Source organism: Aotus nancymaae, unplaced genomic scaffold (genome assembly GCF_030222135.1).
Source record: "Aotus nancymaae isolate 86718 unplaced genomic scaffold, 86718_ANA_hifiasm-v0.15.2.pri h1tg000011l, whole genome shotgun sequence".
Classification (NCBI taxonomy): Eukaryota; Metazoa; Chordata; class Mammalia; order Primates; family Aotidae; genus Aotus; species Aotus nancymaae.
The window spans coordinates 10,701,573-10,723,088 of record NW_026988422.1 but is presented as its reverse complement, the minus strand read 5'-3'; the positions used below and the strand labels follow the sequence as shown (position 1 = coordinate 10,723,088).

The window sequence follows — 21,516 nt, the reverse complement described above, 5'->3', positions numbered from 1 at the left end:
CCGCAACCTCCTCCTCCTGGTTCAGGCAATTCTCTTGCCTCAGCCTCCAGAGTAGCTGGGATTACAGGCGCGCGCCACCATGCCCAGCTAATTTTTTGTATTTTTAGTAGAGACGGGGTTTCACCATGTTGACCAGGATGGTCTCGATCTCTTGACCTCGTGATCCACCCGCCTCAGCCTCCCAAAGTGCTGGGATTACAGGCGTGAGCCACCGTGCCTGGCCCAGTAATTTTCTATTAATGATTTGGCATTCATTAGTTAATCAGATTAACCAGCTAAATCCTTGGAAGGTAGGAAAAAAACTTGCTTCCCAGCCTCCCACTTGGCCTCCCTCCAAGCAATCTTCTTTGACAATGATACCAGGGATATAGAGTCTTTTAAAATGCAAAGCTAATCAAGTTACTTCTCCATGTAAAATCCTTCAACATTTCTTGTTATGTATTTCTTATTATTTCTAAACAGTTGTTAGTGATTTGCCTCCAACTCACTTTTTTCAGCCTCTCACATCCTTGGTCTCCTTCAAAAACACCATCGTATCATCATTCCATGGTGATCCTGCTCTCTCTTGCACATGCTGGAAAATCTGATTGTCATTCAATAATTTTCTTACTTATCTTTAAGCAACTGAAGCTGTGCCTTCTAAAGCTTATACCAGTTATAAAAATTTAGTTTATGTATTTATCAAACAATAATTTCTACCAGCAGTCACTCTAGGGGCTGGGGATGCTACTGTGATCAATGTAGCTCAAGTTCTGATTCTCAAGAAGATTACAGACTAGCACAGGGGAAATGCAGTGGAAGGGAGGCTTTTCTTGGGCTAAATACATAATAATAAGTAAATTATAAATTAACAAATGAGAATTTCCTAAGCAGCCAGGCACAATGGCTCATGTCTGTAATCCACAACTTTGAGTGCCCAAGGTGGGAGGCCAGAAATTTGAGACCAGCCTGGGCAACACAGTGAGACTCTGTCTCTACAAAATATATATTTAAAAAAATTAACTGAGGCTGCTGTGAGCTGTGACTGCTCTACTGGACTCAAGCCTGGGTGACAGAGTGAGTCGCTATTTCAAATAAAAACGAAAAAAAGAAATTAAAAAATGGTAACATAATAGAGAGAAACTAGGGGAAGGTTAAGGACGATAGGCAGAATAACAAGCCCCCAAAGATGTCCACATCCCAACCCCAGAAACGTGTGAATATGTTCCCTTATATGGCAAAGGATTTTGCTGATGTGATTAAAGTTAAGAAGTTTAAAATGGGCAAATTATGCTAGATTATTCAAATGTTTGCCTTAATCACAAGTCCTTTAAAATGGAGAACTTTTCTCAGCTTTCATCAGAGAGAGAAGAGTTGGGAGAGAAAGAGAGTATAATGGTGATGGAAGAGGCAGAAAATGCAGTGTTGCTGGCTTTGAAGATGATGGGAAGGGGCCACAAGCCAAGGAATGCAGTGTCTTAGAATGTCACCCCAAAATACACCTCCTTGTTATAAAAATTGTTGCTCAGCTAAAGATAATTAAGAAACAGCAGTGGAGGAATTCTCTCTCTTTCCTCCCACCTTTCTGCTTAAAGACAGGGTATAAATTCTCCTTTACTAGAGACAATGCTTATTAGCCCAGAGAGGGGACCAGAGGAATTAACAAACCTTACCCCATTAGTGTCTTCCCATATATTTATGCTGCCATGGTTTCCACCTTTGGAAGCCTAAAACCACTTTCCTTTGTCCTGTCTTGTATTGTTCTTTTTAAAAATGCCAAATAAGCCAGCGTTCTAAGCTACTGCCTTGAGTTACAGTAGTTACTCCTTATCCACAGTTCCTGCTGTCAACTACGATTCAAAAAAGGTGAGTATAGACCGGGTATGATGGCTCATGTCTGTAATCTCAGCACTTTGGGAGGCCAAGGCTGGCAGATTACTTGGTGCCAGAGTTTCAAGACCAGCCTGGCTGACATGGTGAAATTCTGTCTCTACTAAAAATACAAAAATTAGCCAGGTGTGGTGGTGTGTGCCTGTAACCTCAGCTACTCAGGCAGATGAGATTAAGAGAATCACTTGAACCTGGGAGGCAGAGGTTGCAATGAGCCAAGGCACCCAGCCATCAAGAACGCTTTGTGGACAGGACTTCTGTTATGGCACTTTACGTCATCACGGTGTGCACAGAGAGTAGCCCCTCACTTCACTGCACGTCTGGAGATCCTTACCAACAGGAACTGGTAAGTCTCATTCATCTTTGAGGCCCTGCACAAAGTAACTGTAGTGCCTCAAACGTAGCAATCCCATAAATGTATAGCTGCTGGTCATGATGTGTGAGATTCTTTAGAAAAACAGAACAATAGAAAGACGAATCTCTGTTGCTTTGGGATTTTTGACTATGGGGAGCTCCTTGAATTTTAAAATGTAAATGTTTCATCATTTGGGTAATTATTTTATGGCACATTTAAAGGAAATAATCTGTGGTAGTATGTGAATCAGAGAAATCCAGGTGATTAAAAAAATGGTTGGCCATGAGTGTGGTGGCTCATGCTTGTAATACCAGGCCTTTGGGAAGCCAAGGTAGGAGGATCACTTGAAATCAAGAGTCTGAGACCAGCCTGGGCAACATAGTGAGGTCTTGTCTCTACAAAATAAAAATAAAATAAATTAGTGAGCATGGTGGCATGTGACTGTAGTCCCAGCTACACAGGAAGCTGAGGTGGGAGGATAGCTTGAGCCCAGGAGTTTGTCACTTGTGGTGAGCCATGATCGTGCTATTGCTCTCCAGCCTGGGTGACAGAGTGAGACCCTGTCTCTAAAAAAACAAAAAAACTTAAAAAATTTAAAAAATAATATAGTTGACTTGAGTCCCCAGTAGGAATTTTCTCAACACCGCTACCATAATCAGGGATAGTTCTAACTTTAACAATAGCAGACCTTAGCTATTTATAAAACTTAACAGGCTCCTGCCTCCAGAGGCTACATTCTTAAATACCTGGCTATAACCCCTCCATATTCTTTCCCCAAGTGGGACACAACCCAAAGTTAAACATTAAAACTCTCAGGAAAAATGCCAGAGAATTTCTGTCTGATCATTAAAGGCAGTTAAAAGTTCAGCTGTACGACAGGTCAGGCTACTTTTTTTCTCTGTATAGTTACCTTCCTGGATTAAAGATTACCTCTTCAAAAATATACTTTTGATGGGGCAAAAGGGTGGACCTAAGAAGGCATACCTTTCCTCAACTTGTCTGTTAAAAAACAACTAGCTTGTTTTCTATTGTTATGATCAGAAAGAGAAAGTGCAGCTGCTTTTGTCACTGATGGATGAAGTAAAATATTTTAAATTTAAATAATTTATTTCATTTTTACATTTGAACTACCTTCTAAGACAGTTCCAATTTGTGATGTAATCTCCAAATATTTATTTTTTTGTGTCTAATTTGAAGTAGTCTGGCACTATCTCCGATTTAGATGGGTAGTTTGTATATTTAACCAGTCACTGCTAAATTACTTTCAATAAAATTCATTCAGACTGCCACTGTCATTGAAGATAACTGTGTGAGATATATATATTTTCTGCCTGATTCAATTGCCTGAGATATTTGAGATCAATCTGAGGAAAGTAAATGGAAAAAGTAAAATCCACACAGGAAAATAAATACCTTCATTTTTAATTTGTTATGTGTACAGTGGTTCTCATCCATTAGTTATTCTATTTAGGTTATAATCAATTGGAACAAAAAATGGGTATCTTTTGAGACTGGCACTGCTGTGTGGATGAAACAGAAGCAGCAGAAATGAAAAAATACTATTGAGTTCTTACTCAGTTCTCTTATTGACTCACCCAACTGCACTGTGGATAAATTACATCCCATTGTATTTGTTTGTCCTATCACTGACATAAAAGGGTAAGGGCAAAATCTTGTAACTATGACTTCCTGATAGGCATCAGTACCCATTTATTCATCAAACACTTACTGCACATCAGACATTGTTTTAAATATTGTTGGGGTTACAAATATAAATCTCAATTGAATCCTAACCTTAAAACTGTTCCTTGCTATTCACAGAGGGTTGGTTCCAGGACCCCCCGACAGATATCAAAATCTGCAGATTTTGATAAAAATTATCATATAGTTATTTGCATATAGTTATATGCAAATATGCCATTTTATATAAAATTTTATATAAAAAGATTTTATATAGAATATTTTATATAAAATCTTTTTATATAAAAATCCTTATATAAAATCTTTTTATATAAAAATCCTTATATAAAATGGCATAGTATTTGCATATAATGTATGCACAGCCCCCTGTATACTTTAAATCATCTTTAAATTACTTATAATACCTAATACAATGGAAGTGCTATGTAAATAGTTGTTATAGGGTACAATTTAAAATTTGTATTATTTTTAGTTGTCTTATTTTTTATTGTTCATTTTTTCAAATATTTTTGACTCACGGTTGGTTGAATTGGTAGACGTAGAACCCACAGAAATGGAGGGCCAACTGTACTGCAATATTGTAATGGTATAATTATGTACTACTGTGATAGTGATGAATGTAGGTAAGTGTTCTATAAATATAAACTGCTATAAATAAAAGTTGTAATAGCCATTTCGTATGCTACAATTACATATGCATATGTTACTCTTCTGCATTATTTGAAACCTAAATCTAAATCCACCTCCTCAGTGAAGCCTTCCCTGAATAAGTTATCTATCCTCTGTGCACACATAAATTTGGAATTTGAATTGATGGAGCTTTCCTCTGTATAAATGCAGTGGATGTTTTTCTCCCTTACTACATTTGAAGCTCCATAGAGAAGAAACTGTGTCTCAGTTCTCTTTGTACCTTCACCATGCCTAGGCCAAGGAAAGATGGCAGTTGTGTTTGTTAAATGAGCAGATAAATGAATCAATAAATGATACAAGGTAGAAAGAGTATTTGAGGGGAGTAGATGAAATAATTTTAAAAGGCCAGGTGTGGGGGAGCTTTGAGTTATGGGTAACAGAATTCTGGAGTACATGTGAAAAACCAAAAGAGCATAGACTTTTATGTGACCTTAGGAAAGCTAATAGTAACAGCTAACATTTGTTGAGTGCTTAGTTACATGCCAGGCACGTTCTACCTGATCTTATTTATTCCTCACAGTAAGTGGATCCAATTCCCATATTACTAAAGAGGAAACTGAGCACAGAGAGGTGTCAATAAGACTGCACAGCCAACCAAAGGGAAGCCATAATTGAAGTCTAGACATCTTTTTCTGAGAAGGAGTCTCACTCTGTTGCCCAGGCTGGAGTGCAGTGGTGGTATCTCAGCTCACTGCAACCTCCACCTCCTGGGTTCAAGTGATTCTCATGCCTCAGTCACCCAAGTTACAGGCACAGTCCACCATGTCTGGCTCAGTTTTTGTATTTTTAGCAGAGACAGGGTTTCACCATGTTGGCCATACTGGTCTCGAACTCCTGGCCTCAAGCAATCCACCCACCTTGGCCTCTGAAAGTGCTGGATTACAAGCATGAGACGCTGTGCCTGGCCAGAAGTCTAGACATTTTTAATTGCTGTTACAGAGCTGCCTTAGTTAGCTCTATCTAGGCAATTTATCTAAGCCTTAATTTTCATCACTCTAAAATGGGATCTGTTATCAGATTGTTGTGATTATTCGATAAAGTGTATACCTGTTTAGTATAGCATACAGCAAAATATATATCTCAATAAATGTTACTTCCTCTTTTTTAATCAGTCGAAGGTTTTGAAAAGTGGATGAATAGGATACATAACAAGATGAGCACTATGCTTTTCATATCATCAAAAGAGGACTTGGAAATGTTTCCCTGGACTAATATAGGATTGGAATGTCCACTGTGAAATCATGTGAATTGGCATTACAGGAATTCTAGAGGGTAGGATATGCAAGAGACATGAAAAGGGTCAGCCTGATCCTTAGCATATATGTTGACTGGTTCTATAGAAAATGCAGGAAAGCTTAGGCAGAATATTGCTTGTGTGAAGTCAGACCGGTGAGCCTCAAATTTGGATAGAAGCCTCTGGGGAGTCTGGATTTAGTAGGATTATCTTTACCAGTCATTTCCAGTTACATAGTGAGCCTCTATAATTAAGCAGGTGAAGAGGGCAAACCAACAGAGTTCCTTTTACACTTCACAATGAAAATCTGCTTCAGAAGAATTCAGAGTCACCACAGTATTTATGTCTGTAATCCTCTGATAGAATATGTAAACATAGTCAAATATTATTCTGAATGCTTCTGTGACGGTATTTTTGGATAGGATTTACATTTTTGGTTGGCTTTGGGTTAAGGAGATTACCCTGTATAATATGGATGAGCCTTATTTAATCAGCTGAAGTCCTAGAAGAAACAAAAGACTGACCTATCATAATCAAGAGGGAATTCTGCCAACAGTCTGCCTTAGGTGTTAAGTGTAGTGTGGGCTCTTCCCCAGTCTAAAGCCTGCCTGCCCACCCTGAATATTTTGGACTTGCCTGCCTCCATAATCACATGAGCTAATCCCTACAATAAATCTCTTTCTCTTTACAGCCAGTTCTCTATTTACTATGGTTCAACTTACAATTTTTAATTATGGTGTGAAAGTGATACACATTCAACAGAAACCATACTTTGAATTTTGAATTTAGATTTTTTCCCAAGCTAGCAATATGTGGTACAGCACTCTTTCCTAATGCTGAGTAGCAGCAGCCAGCCATGACTCCCAATCAGCCACACAAACACAAAAATAAACAGCTAGTACTCGATAGTAGACTGTGTTGCCAGATGATTTTGCCCAAGTTTAGGCCAAGGTAAGTGTTCTGAGTATTTTTAAGTATGTTTAGTACGTTTTCACACAGCTATAAAGAACTACCTGAGACTGAGTAATTTATAAAGAAAAGAGGTTTAATTGACTCACTTCCACAGGCTGTACAGGAGGCATGGCTGGGGAGTTCTCAGGAAACTTACAATCATAGTGGAAGGGAAAAGAGGAAGCAAGCATATCTTCACATGGTGGCAGTAGAGAGAAAGCTAGGGGAGGTGCTACATCCTTTTAAATAACCAGATCTTGTGAGAACTCTATCACAAGACAGCACTAGGGAAACGGTGCTAAACCATTAGAAACCACCCGAATGATCCCCTCACCTCCCACCAGGCCCTGACTCCAACACTGGGAATTACAATTTAACATGAGGCCTGGGTGGGGACACAGAGCCAAACCGTATCAGTGGGCAAAGCTATGGGCTTGGGTAGCTTAAGTGTATTAAATGCACTTTTGACTTACAATATTTTCAGCGTGTGATGGGTTTAGTGCAATGTAACTCCATCGTAAGTGGATGAGCATCTCTCTATATATACATCCTATTGGTTCTGTTTCTCCGGAGAACACTGACTAATACACAGGCATTCTCTAATTTTTTATTAAATGATTAAAGAATGAAACTTTGTGGTAGTAAAATGTATATTATTGTTAAAACACTGAAGATATACTTAGGTACAATCTCAAATTTATTTCCCACTGCAAAGCCAAATTTGTTCAGATGTAATTTAAAAATCTATGTTTATATTTATTGGAAATGGATAGCAGTTAACTTAATAAGTTATAAATTAGCCTTAAATTTCTCACTGAAAACACCTCTAGGCCATAGGATGGGAAATGTGGAATAGCAAGGAGCTGTCGGTGTCCTTTTGGAGAAGAAATTGCTGAGGCCAAAGTCCTTCTGGTACAGCTTTTTGGCATTTGGTTTTTCTGATTTACTTGCCACTCGAAAAGTGCTTAAGATTGTTTTAAGATCACATAAAACCAACTTAGGTTTTAGGGAAATGTTTCCATTTACCTTAAAATTTCAAAATAAATTGTTACAGAGAACAACTAAAATAGAGTATAGAGAATGGAGAGAAATAGACTTCTAAAGACAAAAATTTCATTTACCTGTGATTTTGAGGGAGGGGGCAATCTTAGCGATTAGTAATGTTATCTCAGTACTTCTCAAACTGAGGTGGTAATCCATGAATATATGGAAAGTTATAGGATAAATGCAGTCCACTTTTCCCTATGGACAATTTTTCAGTTTTATTTGAAAAGATTATAAAATGTGCCTGGTCAGTGAGTCAAAACTAATATTTCACATTAAAACAAAAATCGACAGAGTATGGAACAGAATGCAAAACTTGCAAAATTTTTAAATAAAACTTTGAAGGAAGTTTGCACTTACAAATGAATGGCTTCCATTGGGTTCCTAGCCACTATCTACTCTGTTATATAGGTTAAGGCTGTACTACACTGTCCGCAGCAGTACACTTTTGCTGGAAACATTTCAAAATCACGGTTTTGAAATAGACTGACTTAAGAAGGTGACAAGCACTGAAGAAAAGAGAAGAGAATCAGCTCCATTTGACAGCTCTCTGCCCTTCTTTGAATTAGAAAACTCTCTCAAAGATGAGGCAATAGAAAGTAAAAGCTATAAACAGAGTGGTTTAATGAGACTCCTTTTTTTGTTTGTTTTTGCTTTTGTTTTCCCATAAATGCCATCTTTTTGGTAAATGTTATTACTACAGCCTTATTTTTTTAGTTTTGTTTTCAAGAACTACTATTTATTGAGAATGTCTTATTCCAAGTTTCTACATGAGTAGTCATAATTACTCTTCTCAACAACTTTGAGACAGGCATAATAAATAATGTAGTAAACAGCATGGATATACCCTCAGGTCTCGAAAACCTATGGTTCTGGCACACTGCCATTCCAACTTCCACCATCTTCATCCTCCTGCTTTAACCAGGAAAACATATTTACTGGGCAATAGATGTGTCAAAAGTGAAGGTATTTACACCCAAATAATACTGTACTGTTGTTTTCAAAGCAATCCACGTTTCATGAGCCTGCAAGGAAAGGAAACACAAGTCATGATCTCCGAGTATGTAGAACACATCTTGCGTCAGTTATTCTGATTATCATACAGATATTCCTAAAAGGTGAGAAAAATATAATGGAAGAATTGTACCAAATAGAGTTTGGTTTTCATACCTTTAATTATCTGTTTATTTCAATGCTCAAATGTTTTGCAATGTTTGTGGGGCCACAGTATAAACTAATGTAGTAGCGTCTTGTTACATTACGTAGTGCCTGTCAGTTGGTGCAAAACTCTTCTACAAGTAGAGGCAGGAGTGTACCTGAAAATGTCAACATTCTATAAAGAAGACACAGTCTACCAGCCTATTCATTACTTAATTGACCAAATAAACAATGTCTTGTTTTAACAATGCTAAATGATACCTATTGGACAAAACAGCCATAAAACTAGATGCATTATTCAGTTAGTGGTTTTCACCGGCAATGGCTGAACAAGCAGATCCTGGTAGACCTGTTAAGACCCAGTCATGTGGAGTAAGGACAGGTTTCCCATGAAAACAAGAACCTTCAACTTTTGATGATGTTATACAATCCTCATGCCTGATGATAATCAGAGCCTGAGATATGTGGAAAGAAAGAAAGAATAAGTGAAGGAATCCATTCATTCATTCATTATACAGCTTTGTTTCCTAAATTGCTAAACTGTAAGAGGGAGATCATGAATAATTGAAATCCTCAGATAATTCAGCAATTTCATTTGGCCTGGAGTTTTAACATCATCTTCTATCAGAAAAGTAAACATAGAATAAAAAAGGCCAATGCAAGTTTCTTTATTTCTCTTGCAGCGAGAATGTGAATGAATAGGAAAATGTACAAAAGGCAAGCAAGGGAAGGAACAACATTAAAGCCTTGAATAATTATCACAGAGGAAATTCAGCTCCTGAACAACTGAAAGTGAACTAAAGTCTGACCATTATCCATTCCTCCATCTACATAAACATGTAATAATTTATTAAGCTTTGACTATATAACAGTCATTTTGCTAGTTTCTGAGAATAATTACCTTGAAGGATAAGATACAGACCCTACGTTTATAGTCTAGGTAGGTAGGTTGGGTAGACAAAACAGGTAATTCCAGTTGGCATTTTGAGAGCTATCCACATGTGAAATAGCATGAAAATGGAGAGACGGAAAGACAAATGTCACCCTGAGAAGGGAAAGCCTTCAGAGGGGACAGGACATTTGAGTTTAGTCTTTAAGCAAGAGGCAGAGTTTACTAGGCAAAAACCACTTCATAGAGAGGAAAAAGCAGACGTAGCTCAGTGTCTAGTGAGGAAAAATCAGGGCTAGGCTAGTGGTGTGTTTAATTAGTGGTCGGCTAATGCAATGACTACTTAAAAAGATAAATGGTGAAGGACCATTTGTTTCTAAAACAAATACCTGATTGGCCAGTGTGTTTCTCCACACATTTGAACTGTGATCTGGGTCCCAGAAATCAGGCAAATATACATGTCTTCTGAGACGTAGGAACTGGTTTGCAGGGTCCTCCAACAAAAATGGTGCTCCCAACGCTCCTGCAATTTAAAGTCCAAGAGCACAGCATCTTTTAGAGCAACAGTTTACATCTCAATGTTTCCTCTTCAAGAGACACCGCTGTGGTCTTTGGTAGGCTGGGAGCCTGAGGAGAAAACTCTGGAAAAGTTAAGCTCTGACTGAAACAGTTACTCCTTGGCCCTTTGTCACCATTGTATGCTCACCACTCAATTTGACCTGCATTTAGTTCATCTTGGAAGCCAGTGCTATGTAGTGATCGCAGCAGGATTTCAGAGCTTCCATATATGCATCGGGACCTGGATTCAAATTTGAGCCCTATCACTTTTCTGGGAAAGTTGCTTGATATCTTTGCACTTTAGTTTTCTTGCATGTTAAGGGGTATAATAATACACACACACTTGCTGTAAGGACTGAATAAATTAATGGATATAAACCATCTGTCCAACTAGGTAGACAACTATCTTATTCTTGCTTTTCTAGCCCTCCAAAATGGAACTGATCTTTTTGTTTGAACTAGACTGCTCCCAAATCTGACACTGTGGTTTGAATTGTTGGTACTGATCGATTCATTGTCAAATCAAAGTGCCTTGTATTTTGCATCTCCTTCCTACTCCAGGATTAAGAAGAAAAAAGAAATGATAAATTTTAAAAATCCAAACTTTTAAAGATCTTGAAATTTTAACAATCAGTGTTGTATTTTCATTCTCAAGTAAAACACAACTGTGTTCAGAATTATAACTTGAATCGGTACAAAGGAAGAACACATTTTCTCCTGACCTATAGGATAGGACAACAATACAATCTGTTCATTGTGATAAAGAAACATTTATTACAACATCTAATTGTGAGTAATGTTACATTAGGCACTTAACAACCTAATTATTAGCAGTCCTCTATTGGCCAACCCTCTGTATGAACCTGGGTTATAGCAAGCTAAACAGTATGAAAATTCGCCTCTATAGGGCTTTCTGTTTAGTTGGGATCTAGGGTCAAAGATAAAAGACAAACTGAGGCAACACAGGATTTGATTTCACTAAAGGAATTTAGGAGAAGGTGTTATTGAGCACTAAGACACTGGGGTACAAGTAGACGTTTTCACGGTCAAGGAAGTTGTTTCACCTACTCCTTGAGGGAAAAATTAGATTTAGCTGGATGGGAGAAGGGGAAACATTTTTTTAAAAATTTAAGCCAGAGGAATGATGTATTTTACTATCTCAAAACAATAGTCTGAAGTGGCTAGATAGAAGAGTTTTATGTAAAAAATAATAATATTAGTTAACATTTAAACTTAGAAGATATTGGTGACAGATCCCAGAATAATACCATTCTGCTGCTAGCTAATCCAGTTTAGCATAATCCAACAAGCATATCTGTGGAAACCATCTTTTAGGTTGGCTCCCAAAGATCACTACCTCCTGCTATTCATATTCTTGTGTAGTAGTCCCCTCTTTTATTTATTTAATAGGGCTGACCTAAGTAACCATAGGCTACTGTAGAATGACTATGTGCAATTTTTGTGGCTAGGACATTACAGCTTCTGCCTTGCCCCTCTTTTGGGCCACTTGCTCTGAGAAAAGTCAGCTGCCATGTTGTGAGGGCACTCAAGCAGCCCTGAGGGAGAAGATCACATGACAACGGAATGATGCCTCCCACCAACAGCTGGGTAAGTGAGCCACTGATGTTTTTGCTCCAGTCAAGCCTTCAAATGACTGCAGCCCCCACTGACATCTTTACTGCATCATGATAAAAAATCCAGAGCCACAACCACTGAGCTAAGCCACTCCCAAATTCATGACCCTGCAACTGCAATAATGTTAGCTGTTTTAAGCTGTTAAGTTTTGGAAAAATTAGTTATGCAGTAGTAGATAACTTATAGAATGCATTATACGCACTTACTGATGTCAAGGTAAATCGCTAATCACAAGAGCTGGGACTAAGTTGAGGCAAGTGAGACACCTAGGATAGGGTACAAAATACAAGGAACTCACTTTCAGGGTTATATAAATTTTGCGCCATAAGTTCTTCACTTCCCTCACCCTAGTCCCTGCTTTGATTATCATCACTGCATGGGAAGATAAACAAAAATAACTCTTGCTAATCACTACTGCATACAAAGATAGACAACAAATAACCCTTGCCATTAAATCATTCACATTATAGTCAGAGTTCATATATAATTATAAGAGGACATGTTGTGATCAGACCATCCATAGTTGGAGCAATTAATTTTGATAATGTCATGGAGACCTCGCAGAGAAATTGATTTTGAATTGGGCTTCAAAGATATGTTACGTTTCAACAATGAGGATGAAGGAAGTGGAAGCAAAGCACATATATTCCAGGCTGAAGGAGACTGGAGAGTTAAGGAATGGAGGAGCAAAGGAGGATTCAGGGTTGGTGACTTTCACTTTGCCAAAATGATTGAAAGGTAGGGTTGTTGTGTAGATGTGGTCAGAGATAACATTGGAAAAGTAAGTTGGAGCTTGATCCTGAATGATTTTAACTTTCATAGCAGGGAGTTTGGACTTCACTTTAAATAATTAATGATCATTTCTGAATAAGAAAATGATAGGAAGGACCAGATGTACTTTTTAAAAACATTGTTCGTATTGTGGTAAAAAATACATAGCATAAAACATGCCATTTGAACCAGCTTTGAGTGTACAATTAAGTGGTATTAGGTATATTTTCAATGTTTTGTAACCAGCACCACTATCCATCTCCAGGACTATTTCATTGTCACAAACAGAAACTCATACTCTTTAAACAACTCCCCATCAACCCCTACCCAACTGCTGGTAACTACTATTCTACTTTCTTTTCCTATGAATTTGCCTGTTCTAGGCACCACATGTAAGTGGAATCATGCACTATGTCTGGCTTATTTCACATAGCATAATGCCATCAAAGTTCTTCCACATTGTGACATCAGTATTTCATTCCTTTTTAAAACTGAATAACCACTTATGTATTTAATATATATGTATATATACATTTTGTTTATTCATTCACAGATTTACTCTGAAAGACCCTTTTGTCAGTTGTGTAAGGACAGACAGTAAAAGGAAGAGAAGAGCAAGGGACATGAGATCAGAGTCTATTCAATAGTCCAGATGAGAGATAAGGAGGGCCTGAATCTGGTGAAAGTGGGAAGACAGGATTGATTTGAGGAAGATGAGAGGAAGGAACCCACGTTCATTTGGGCTGACCAGTGTGAACTAACCAGCTTTGATTTTTTGCTTTTAGATGAAATGCACTAATGGGTCATTTTTCAGATTTCTCATCATTCTCTTTGAAGAAAAGGTGTTAGTTACAGTGTTACATATTTTATGTGTTGTTATTCTGTTAATCAGTGTTTTTGTCCAAAACAAAATTAGTGGGTATGCAAAATAGATCCAATTCCATCAATAAACAATAAATAGCTCTAAGTGATGCTTAGGATATAATTTATAGCTATATAGTGAATCTGTAGTAATTGCTTAAGATAGTGTTACTTGATTTAAAAGTTAATGGTTTAAAAGTAAAACCAGAATTTTGTACCATAGTCATCCTGGTGCATTATACGATCACTAAGAAAAAAAAATGCTATTACATAAATCTTGGCAGAGAAGTATGCTTTAAAATATACACCATAGCTATTTTAAGCTCTAACAATTCTGTCTTTTGTAAGTCTTTTACCTTTTTGCTCCTGAAAAATGTTTTACCGATACAATCTCCTTCTCCTCCCTAGGACAAACCACTTACCTCAGCATTGTAAGCCCAACAGACATCCAATAAATCTTAATTGATGGTGATGATAACATCACCCATGAGAGACACAGAAAGTAGTATTTATTATCCTACTTTACAAATTGAGAAAATTGACACGCAGAGATGAAATGACTCACTCAAGGTCATATAGTAAGTCAGTGGCAGGGCTGGAAATAAAAATGCAAGTAATATAGAAGGGCAGGCTATTATCCTCTCTGCTTGAGAAGTTTCTCCTCCCTTTTTCATTCTGCCTGATCAACCTTGAAAGTTAGTGAGAGCAAGACCAGGGGTTTGCATTTGTGAACCTATACAATATTGCTGGGTCTTGAAAATGGAACCCTGACTTTTATCGCTTTGTTGATTTTTAAATGAGTGTGTTTTTTTAAATGTAGGCAATATCAATCAGGTTAATGCCTTTCTTAAACTTTATGATCATCAGCTATGAAAAAATATCTTTCTCTCTTTCTTCATAACTCCCTACACAAGCCCCTTTTTTCACCCCACATCAGTCAACTTTAATAGGATCTGTAAATGTTTTGTCTACACATTTCTCAAATATCCTCTGCAGAAAATTCTGTACAGTAGAAACAAGGCAAACACTTCAGAGTATAAAGCAAACACTATTTGGGATCACAGCTCTCCTTACACAAGCTGAGAAAGATCAGAGACCCAGAGTCTTCTCGTGGCCTTGTCAGTAACCAGCTACATCATTGGCCACTTCCTATTCCTGCACTTCCATTTTTTGTTCTGTGAAACAAATCTGGATTATGCAACCACTAAGGTCTCTTCCAGGTCTAATATTTTGATCTGGAATGTATTAATAACAAATAGGTCATTAACCAAAAACTACTTTCTATGCATGATATCGTGTTATTGGAAGCACTGAGAATATGCTAAGTGGGCAAGGTTCCTACGACTTTCTTTTATTTATTGTATTTTATTTTGTTTTATTTTACTTTAGGTGCATACTGTATCTGGCATTTCTCCCCAGGTTCCTACTACTTTCAAGGAACTTATTGAAAAATTTAGCACTGTGACAGTCAGAAATAAGTGAAAGAGAGGTTAAGGTAGACTTACCTAATAATTAAAGCAAAATGAATAAAAATGTACTCACATTGTGAACAAAGCGGGGAGTGCCTATCACAGGCTAATGAGCAGTATGAGAATAACAAAAACTGCATCATTAGAAATGAAAGACTCTGTATGTTACTAGCACCCCTGGAAAGCTGAAAAAAGTTCTTTCAACACGGTGGTTGGGGAAAAGACAATGTTCTAAATACTATACATGTAACCTTGAAATGATATGTGTGGAAGGAACCTATATACAAAAAAGATCAGAAAGCCCAAGGTAAAATAAGGTACAGAATTAAAGGGCAGCGTCTGGTGGCAGATTTCTGTTTTCTCTGCTGTAGAGGAAGCTCGTTTAGAATAATCCCAGGCCCCTCCTCAGCCTTTGTGTTCTCTGCTCCTGGGAAGGGTCAGTGCCTCAGTTAATTTGTAAATCCAAGAAGTATAACTTGGCTGTGTCCAGCTCAGCTCTTTCTCCTTCTCTTGAGAGTAAACTGCCCTCCTAGGACATGCTTTCTGTTCTGGTTCTGCAACTTGCAATTGATTATAAATTTGACAAATTTGGGGGTCCAGTCATCAGGCCCTTTATGTACTTATTCTAAGCTACATTGTCCAAATTAGCCCTTCTCAGGAATAAAGGAAATTGATTGCCTTCCATAATTATATTTCTTTATTTCTCAACTTGATCAAAACCAGGACAAAGATGAAGGGTGCTATTTGTTAGAGAGAGGTGAAGAAAGAGTAGCTTAGAGAACCCAATAGTCTGTTGTCTCGAAGCCTCACTAAAAAAGGAGGGGAAAAAAACTCAGTACAGGGCACTCTGGTGGGAGCCTGTCAATCCCAGATCGGCACAACTGTGAATTATTTCCCACATGTAACCTTCAATGTCTGTATGTTTTTCAAATAAATGCAATGAGATTCAGTGGGGTCAGCAGACATAAAATATCTGGGCAGATCCACAGAATAGGCCTACTCTTAGCTATTTCCTTAGAGTCTAGGTAATACTGATATCCGTGGTATTACCTGATACCTAGTACTAGAGATGGAGAGTAAGCACTACAGACTTGCCTTAAGTTCAAAGATATTTATATATGGGATGGTGAAAATAAAGCACTTCACACTCAGTATAAGTAGATAATAATATTTCTTGTTTACTATTTTTATTGGACTGCTGAGTCTCAGTTCTTGCCTTTAAAATAATTATTTTTTAGAAAAGATGAAATAACTGCCCAAAAAATTAGAAACAAACAAATTAAGTACTGAAATAAGGTATAAATGGTCACTAGGAATAAAGTATGAAAGAGGATCTAGAAAAAAGGATATATAAATGTCTTGGTAATGGTGTAAAAATTTCAAAGATTTCTATAAATGTAGGATAAATTTTATGATTTTGTGAGAGACTAAAATACTCATATTTAGATTCATATTTTCTAAAACTTGAATTAAGTAAGTAATTTTTTTTTTTTTGAGACAGAGTCTTGCTTTGTTGCCCAGGCTGAAGTGCAGTGGCACATGATCTCGGTTCTCTACAACATCTGCCTCTTGGTTTCAAGTGATTCTCATGCCTCAGCCTCCTGAGTAGCTGGGATTACAGACATGTGCCACCATGCCCAGCAAATTTTATATTTTTAGTAGAAACCAGGTTTCTCCATGTTGGTCAGCCTGATCTTGAACTCCTGACCTCATGATTCGCCTACCTCGGCCTCTCAAAGTGCTAGGATTATAGGCGTGAACCACCACACCCCACCAAGTAATTAATTTTTGCACACAATGGCATAGTTATTTTCTTTCTTTCCCCCTTACCTTTGGTCACGGATCCAAAAATGTGTGGTAGAAGACAGAAGAGTTATCGTTAGTAGAATGTATTCTTTTATTTTGTTTGAATTTGGATAAAAATTGGTGAGAAAAGGAGAGACAGAGACGGATAATGGAAGAGAAGCAATTTGGGTTATGAGAGAAAAATGTGAAGAAGAAAAAGCAGAGAACAGAAGGAAAGAGATGGAGAGAGAAATCAAGAACAAAAAAAATTCAAGGAAAGAGAGAAACATGAAGGAGGTTTACAAAAGACAAAAAGTGAAAAGCCACAGGGCAGATAAAGGAAGTAACACAACAGAAGGCAAAGAGGATGAAAGGAAATCGGAAAAAATGGAGACGGGTGCTGAAATGTGTATTGGCTTTCATATCCAAGTGTGCTGTTCAGAGGTCTAATAGGGGCCTGACACGGTGGTGTATGCCTGTAATCCCAGCACTTTGGGAGACCTAGGTGGGTGGATGACCTGAGGTTAGGAGTTCAAGACCAGCCTGGTCAATATGGTAAAACCCTGTCTCTACTAAAAACACAAAAATTAGCCGGGTGTGGTGGCATGCACCTGTAGTGCCTACTACTCAGAAGGCTGAGGCAGGAGAATTGCTCAAACCTGGGGAGTTGAGGTTGCAGTGAACTGAGATTGCACCATTGCATTCCAGCCTGGGTGACAGAGAGCAACTGTCTCAACACACAAAAATAAAACAAAACAAACAAACAAAGGTCTAACAGGATGCTTTCTAAGTGATTTTTTTAACTCAGGAACTTCCACTTTACTGGCATTACAATTGCTGACACATTGAGTACTTTGAAAAGTAAACAGGGAGGAGAATCCAAGATGGCCGAGTAGGAACAGCTCTGGAGTGCAGTTCCCAGCGAGAACAGTGCAGAGGGTGAGTGCTCACAGCATTTCCAAACAAGTTTTCACTGCCCACAGACCAGGAGATTCCTGGGCTGAAAAACACCACAAGTTTTCAGTGCGGGGGTTTCAGCTGGTGTCGGGTCAGCACAGAAACTCATACAAGTCTGGGCGGCTGTTTCCAGTGGCGCCTGGAACGCCTGGGAGACAGAGCTGTCTATCCAACTGAAAGGGAGGAGGTTGAGACAGGGAGCTAGGCGATCTGGCTCTGGGGGTACCACCCCCACGAAACAAGCAATCTCAAATGCTCTGGATTGAGAGTTTCACAGCAAGTGCAGCTGGACTCAGGATGGTCCAGCTCAGCTGGGGCAAGGGCATCCCCCACTACCCAGGCAGTCTGCCACTACCGAGGCAGTTCACACAGCAGCCACACAGAGCCTGCAGCAGCTCAGCAATGCCTCTGCTGGCAGACTGTGACTAGACTACTCTGTGGGGGGCAGGGCACCTATGAAAAAAGGCAGCACAGCAAGACGGGAACTTATAAATAAAGCTGACCTTCCTAAGACAGAACATCTGGGAAAAGAGGCGGTTATGAATTCAGCTGCAGCAGACTTAAAGGTACCTGCCCAGCAGCTCTGCACAGAACAATGGAGCTCCCAACACAGCATTTGAGCTCCTATAAAGAACAGACTGTCTCCTCAAGCAACTCCTTGACCCTCATATACCTAAAGAGACACCTCATAAAGGAGATCTCATGCCGACATCTGGTGGGTACCCTTAAGCCACGAGGATAGCAAAGGAAGAAACCAGTGGCAACCCTTGCTGTTCTGCAGCCCCCGCAGGTGATCCCCAGGTGAGTGGGGTCTGGAGTGGACCTCTAGCGGTCCTGCAGCAGAGGGACCTGACTGTTAGAAGGAAAACTAAGAAGCAGAAAGAAATAGCTTCAACATCAACAAAAAGGATGTCCACTCAGAGACCCCATCCAAAAGTCACCAACTACAAAGACCGCAGGTAGATAAAGCCACTAAGATGGGAAGAAACCAGAGCAAAAAGGATGAAAACACCAAAAAGCAGAATGCCTCTCCTCCTCCAAGGGGTTACAAGTCCTCACAAGCTAGGGATCAAAGATGGATGGAGAATGAATCTGATGAATTAACAGAAACAGGCTTCAGAAGGTGGGTAATAACAAACTTCTCAGAGCTAAAAGAACACGTGCTAACCCAATGCAAAGAATCTAAGAACGTAGACAAAAGGTTAGATGAGATGCTAACGAGAATAAACAGCTTAGAGAAGAATATAAACCACTTGATAGAGCTGAAAAACAGAGCACGAGAACTTTGCAAAGCATACACAAGTTTCAATGGCTGAATAGAACAAGCAGAAGAAAGGATATCAGAGATTGAAGATCAACTAAATGAAATAAAACAAGAAGGCAAGAATAGAGAGAAAAGAGTGAAAAGAAATGAACAAAGCCTCCAAAAAATATGGGATTATGTGAAAAGACCTAATCTACATTTGATAGGTGTACATGAATATGATGGAGAGAATGAATCCAAGGTGGAAAATACTCTTCAGGATATTGTCCAGGAGAACTTCCCAAAACTAGCAAGGCAGGCCAATATTCAAGTCCAGGAAATACAGAGAACATGACAAAGATATTCCTCAAGAAGAGCAACCCCAAGGCGCATAATCATCAGATTCACCAGAGTTGAGATGAAGGAAAAAATGCTAAGTGCAGCCAGAGGGAAAGGTCCGTTTACCCACAAAGGGAAGCCCATCAGACTCACAGCAGATCTCTCAGCAGAAACCCTACAAGCCAGAAGAGAGTGGGGGCCGATATTCAATAGCCTTAAAGAAAAGAACTTTCAACCTAGAATTTCCTATCTAGCCAAACTAAGCTTCATAAGCAAAGGAGAAATAAAATCCTTTATGGACAAGCAATTGCTGAGAGATTTCACCACCACCAGGCCTGCCTTACAAAAGCTCCTGAAAGAAGCCCTAAACAAGGAAAGGAAAACCAGTACCAGCCACTCCAAAAATGTACCAAATGGTAAAGACTATTGACACAATGAAGAAAATATGTCAACTAATGGGCAAAACAACCAGCTAGCATCAAAGTGGCAGGATCTGATTCACACATAACAATATTAACCTTAAATGTAATGGACCAAATGTCCCAATCAAAAGACACAGACTGGCAAATTGGATAAAAAGTCAAGACCCATCGGTGTGCCGTATTCAGGAAACCCATCTCATGTGCAAGGACACAAATAGGCTCAAAATAAAGGGATGGAGGAAGATTTATCAAGCAAATGGAGAGCAAAAAAAAGCAGGAGTTGCAATTCTCATCTCTGATAAAATAGACTTTAAACCAACAAAGATAAAAAGAGACAAAGACGGACATTACATAAAGGTAAAAGGACCAATGCAACAGGAAGAGCTAATGATCCTAAATATATACACACCCAATACAGGAGCACCCAAGTACATAAAGCAAGTTCTTAATGACCTACAAAGAGACTTAGACTCCCACACAATAATAGTGGGAGACTTTAACACTCCACTGTCAATATCAGACAGATCAACGAGACAGAAAATTAACGAGGATAGCTGGGACTTGAACTCAGATCTGGACCAAGCGACCTAATAGACATCTACAGAACTCTCCACCGCAAATCCACAGAATATACATTCTTCTCAACACCACATCACACCTACTCTAAAACTGATCACATAATCGGAAGTAAATCACTCCTCAGCAAATGCAAAAGAATGGAAATCATAACAGTCTCTCAGACCACAGTGCAATCAAATTAGAACTCAGAATTGAGAAACTAACTCAGAACTGCACAGCTTCATGGAAACTGAACAACTGGCTCTTGAATGTTGACTGGATAAACAATGTTCTTAGCAACAGTATCGTGTTCATATATAATTAGGATCATTAAAATGATCTCTGTCTCTCACACACAGACACACACACACACACACACAGAGTTAACATTAACATGTTCAAAACCACAACATTCTACAATAGTTTGGTTTCCCCCGTGCTATAGTATGGGCCTATGGATAAAACATGCTTGTTTGTTTCTTTAAAAACACAAAAGGTATTATCAACCCTATGGTTGTAAGAGACATGATAAAAAAGAAATAGGTTCTTACCGATAAGCAATGTTGAACACAGGGCTACTTGAAGCATTTTATAGGCCATGATCCTGTTTTTGAGGAAAAAAAAAAGATTTATTAATTGGAACAAAACTTTAGGGTATATCAGGTACTTTTCAGAAGTAGAAAGCATTTGTTGCATACCTGGAAGCCCTGTGAGCTGAGACACAAGTCAGAGAGAGGCCTTCGCCTGAGGTGGCTTTTTAATATACCTCTTGCCTTTTTACCCTTTGGACTTTTTGAACTGACTTTTTACAGGCTGTTTTTATATGGGTCATTTATTTATTTACTAATTTTGCCATCTACATAGATCAATATAATGTTTAAAAAAAAGGTGGGAAAACTGGATCGCTCATGATTGCTGGTGGAAATGTAAAATTGTCCAGTCACTTTGTAAAACAGTTTGGTAGTTTCTTAAAAATTCAAGCTTGTGATTACTGTTCAACCCAGAAGTTGCACTACTGGCATTTGTT

The 21,516-nt window shown here is 38.5% G+C and overlaps 2 protein-coding genes across 3 annotated transcripts in view; one reads left to right on the top strand and one right to left on the bottom strand.

The window, feature by feature from the left end:
- Positions 1–21,516, top strand: part of MORC1 (MORC family CW-type zinc finger 1) — a 242,683-nt gene that overhangs the window by 20,433 nt on the left and 200,734 nt on the right. For both annotated transcript variants that reach the window (XM_064374590.1, XM_064374589.1), the window contains exons 3-5: positions 8,851–8,962; positions 9,686–9,841; positions 11,919–12,057. The gene's annotated coding sequence lies outside the window, so the exon portion shown is untranslated. The remainder of the gene's footprint in view (positions 1–8,850; positions 8,963–9,685; positions 9,842–11,918; positions 12,058–21,516) is intronic.
- Positions 8,440–21,287, bottom strand: CUNH3orf85 (chromosome unknown C3orf85 homolog). The gene is made up of 4 exons (XM_064374591.1): positions 21,188–21,287; positions 21,041–21,093; positions 10,281–10,414; positions 8,440–8,869 (listed from the first exon to the last, which is right to left on the bottom strand). Exons 2-4 carry the CDS (start codon positions 21,087–21,089, stop codon positions 8,780–8,782), a joined length of 273 nt encoding a protein of 90 aa, XP_064230661.1. The 5' UTR covers positions 21,090–21,093; positions 21,188–21,287; the 3' UTR covers positions 8,440–8,779.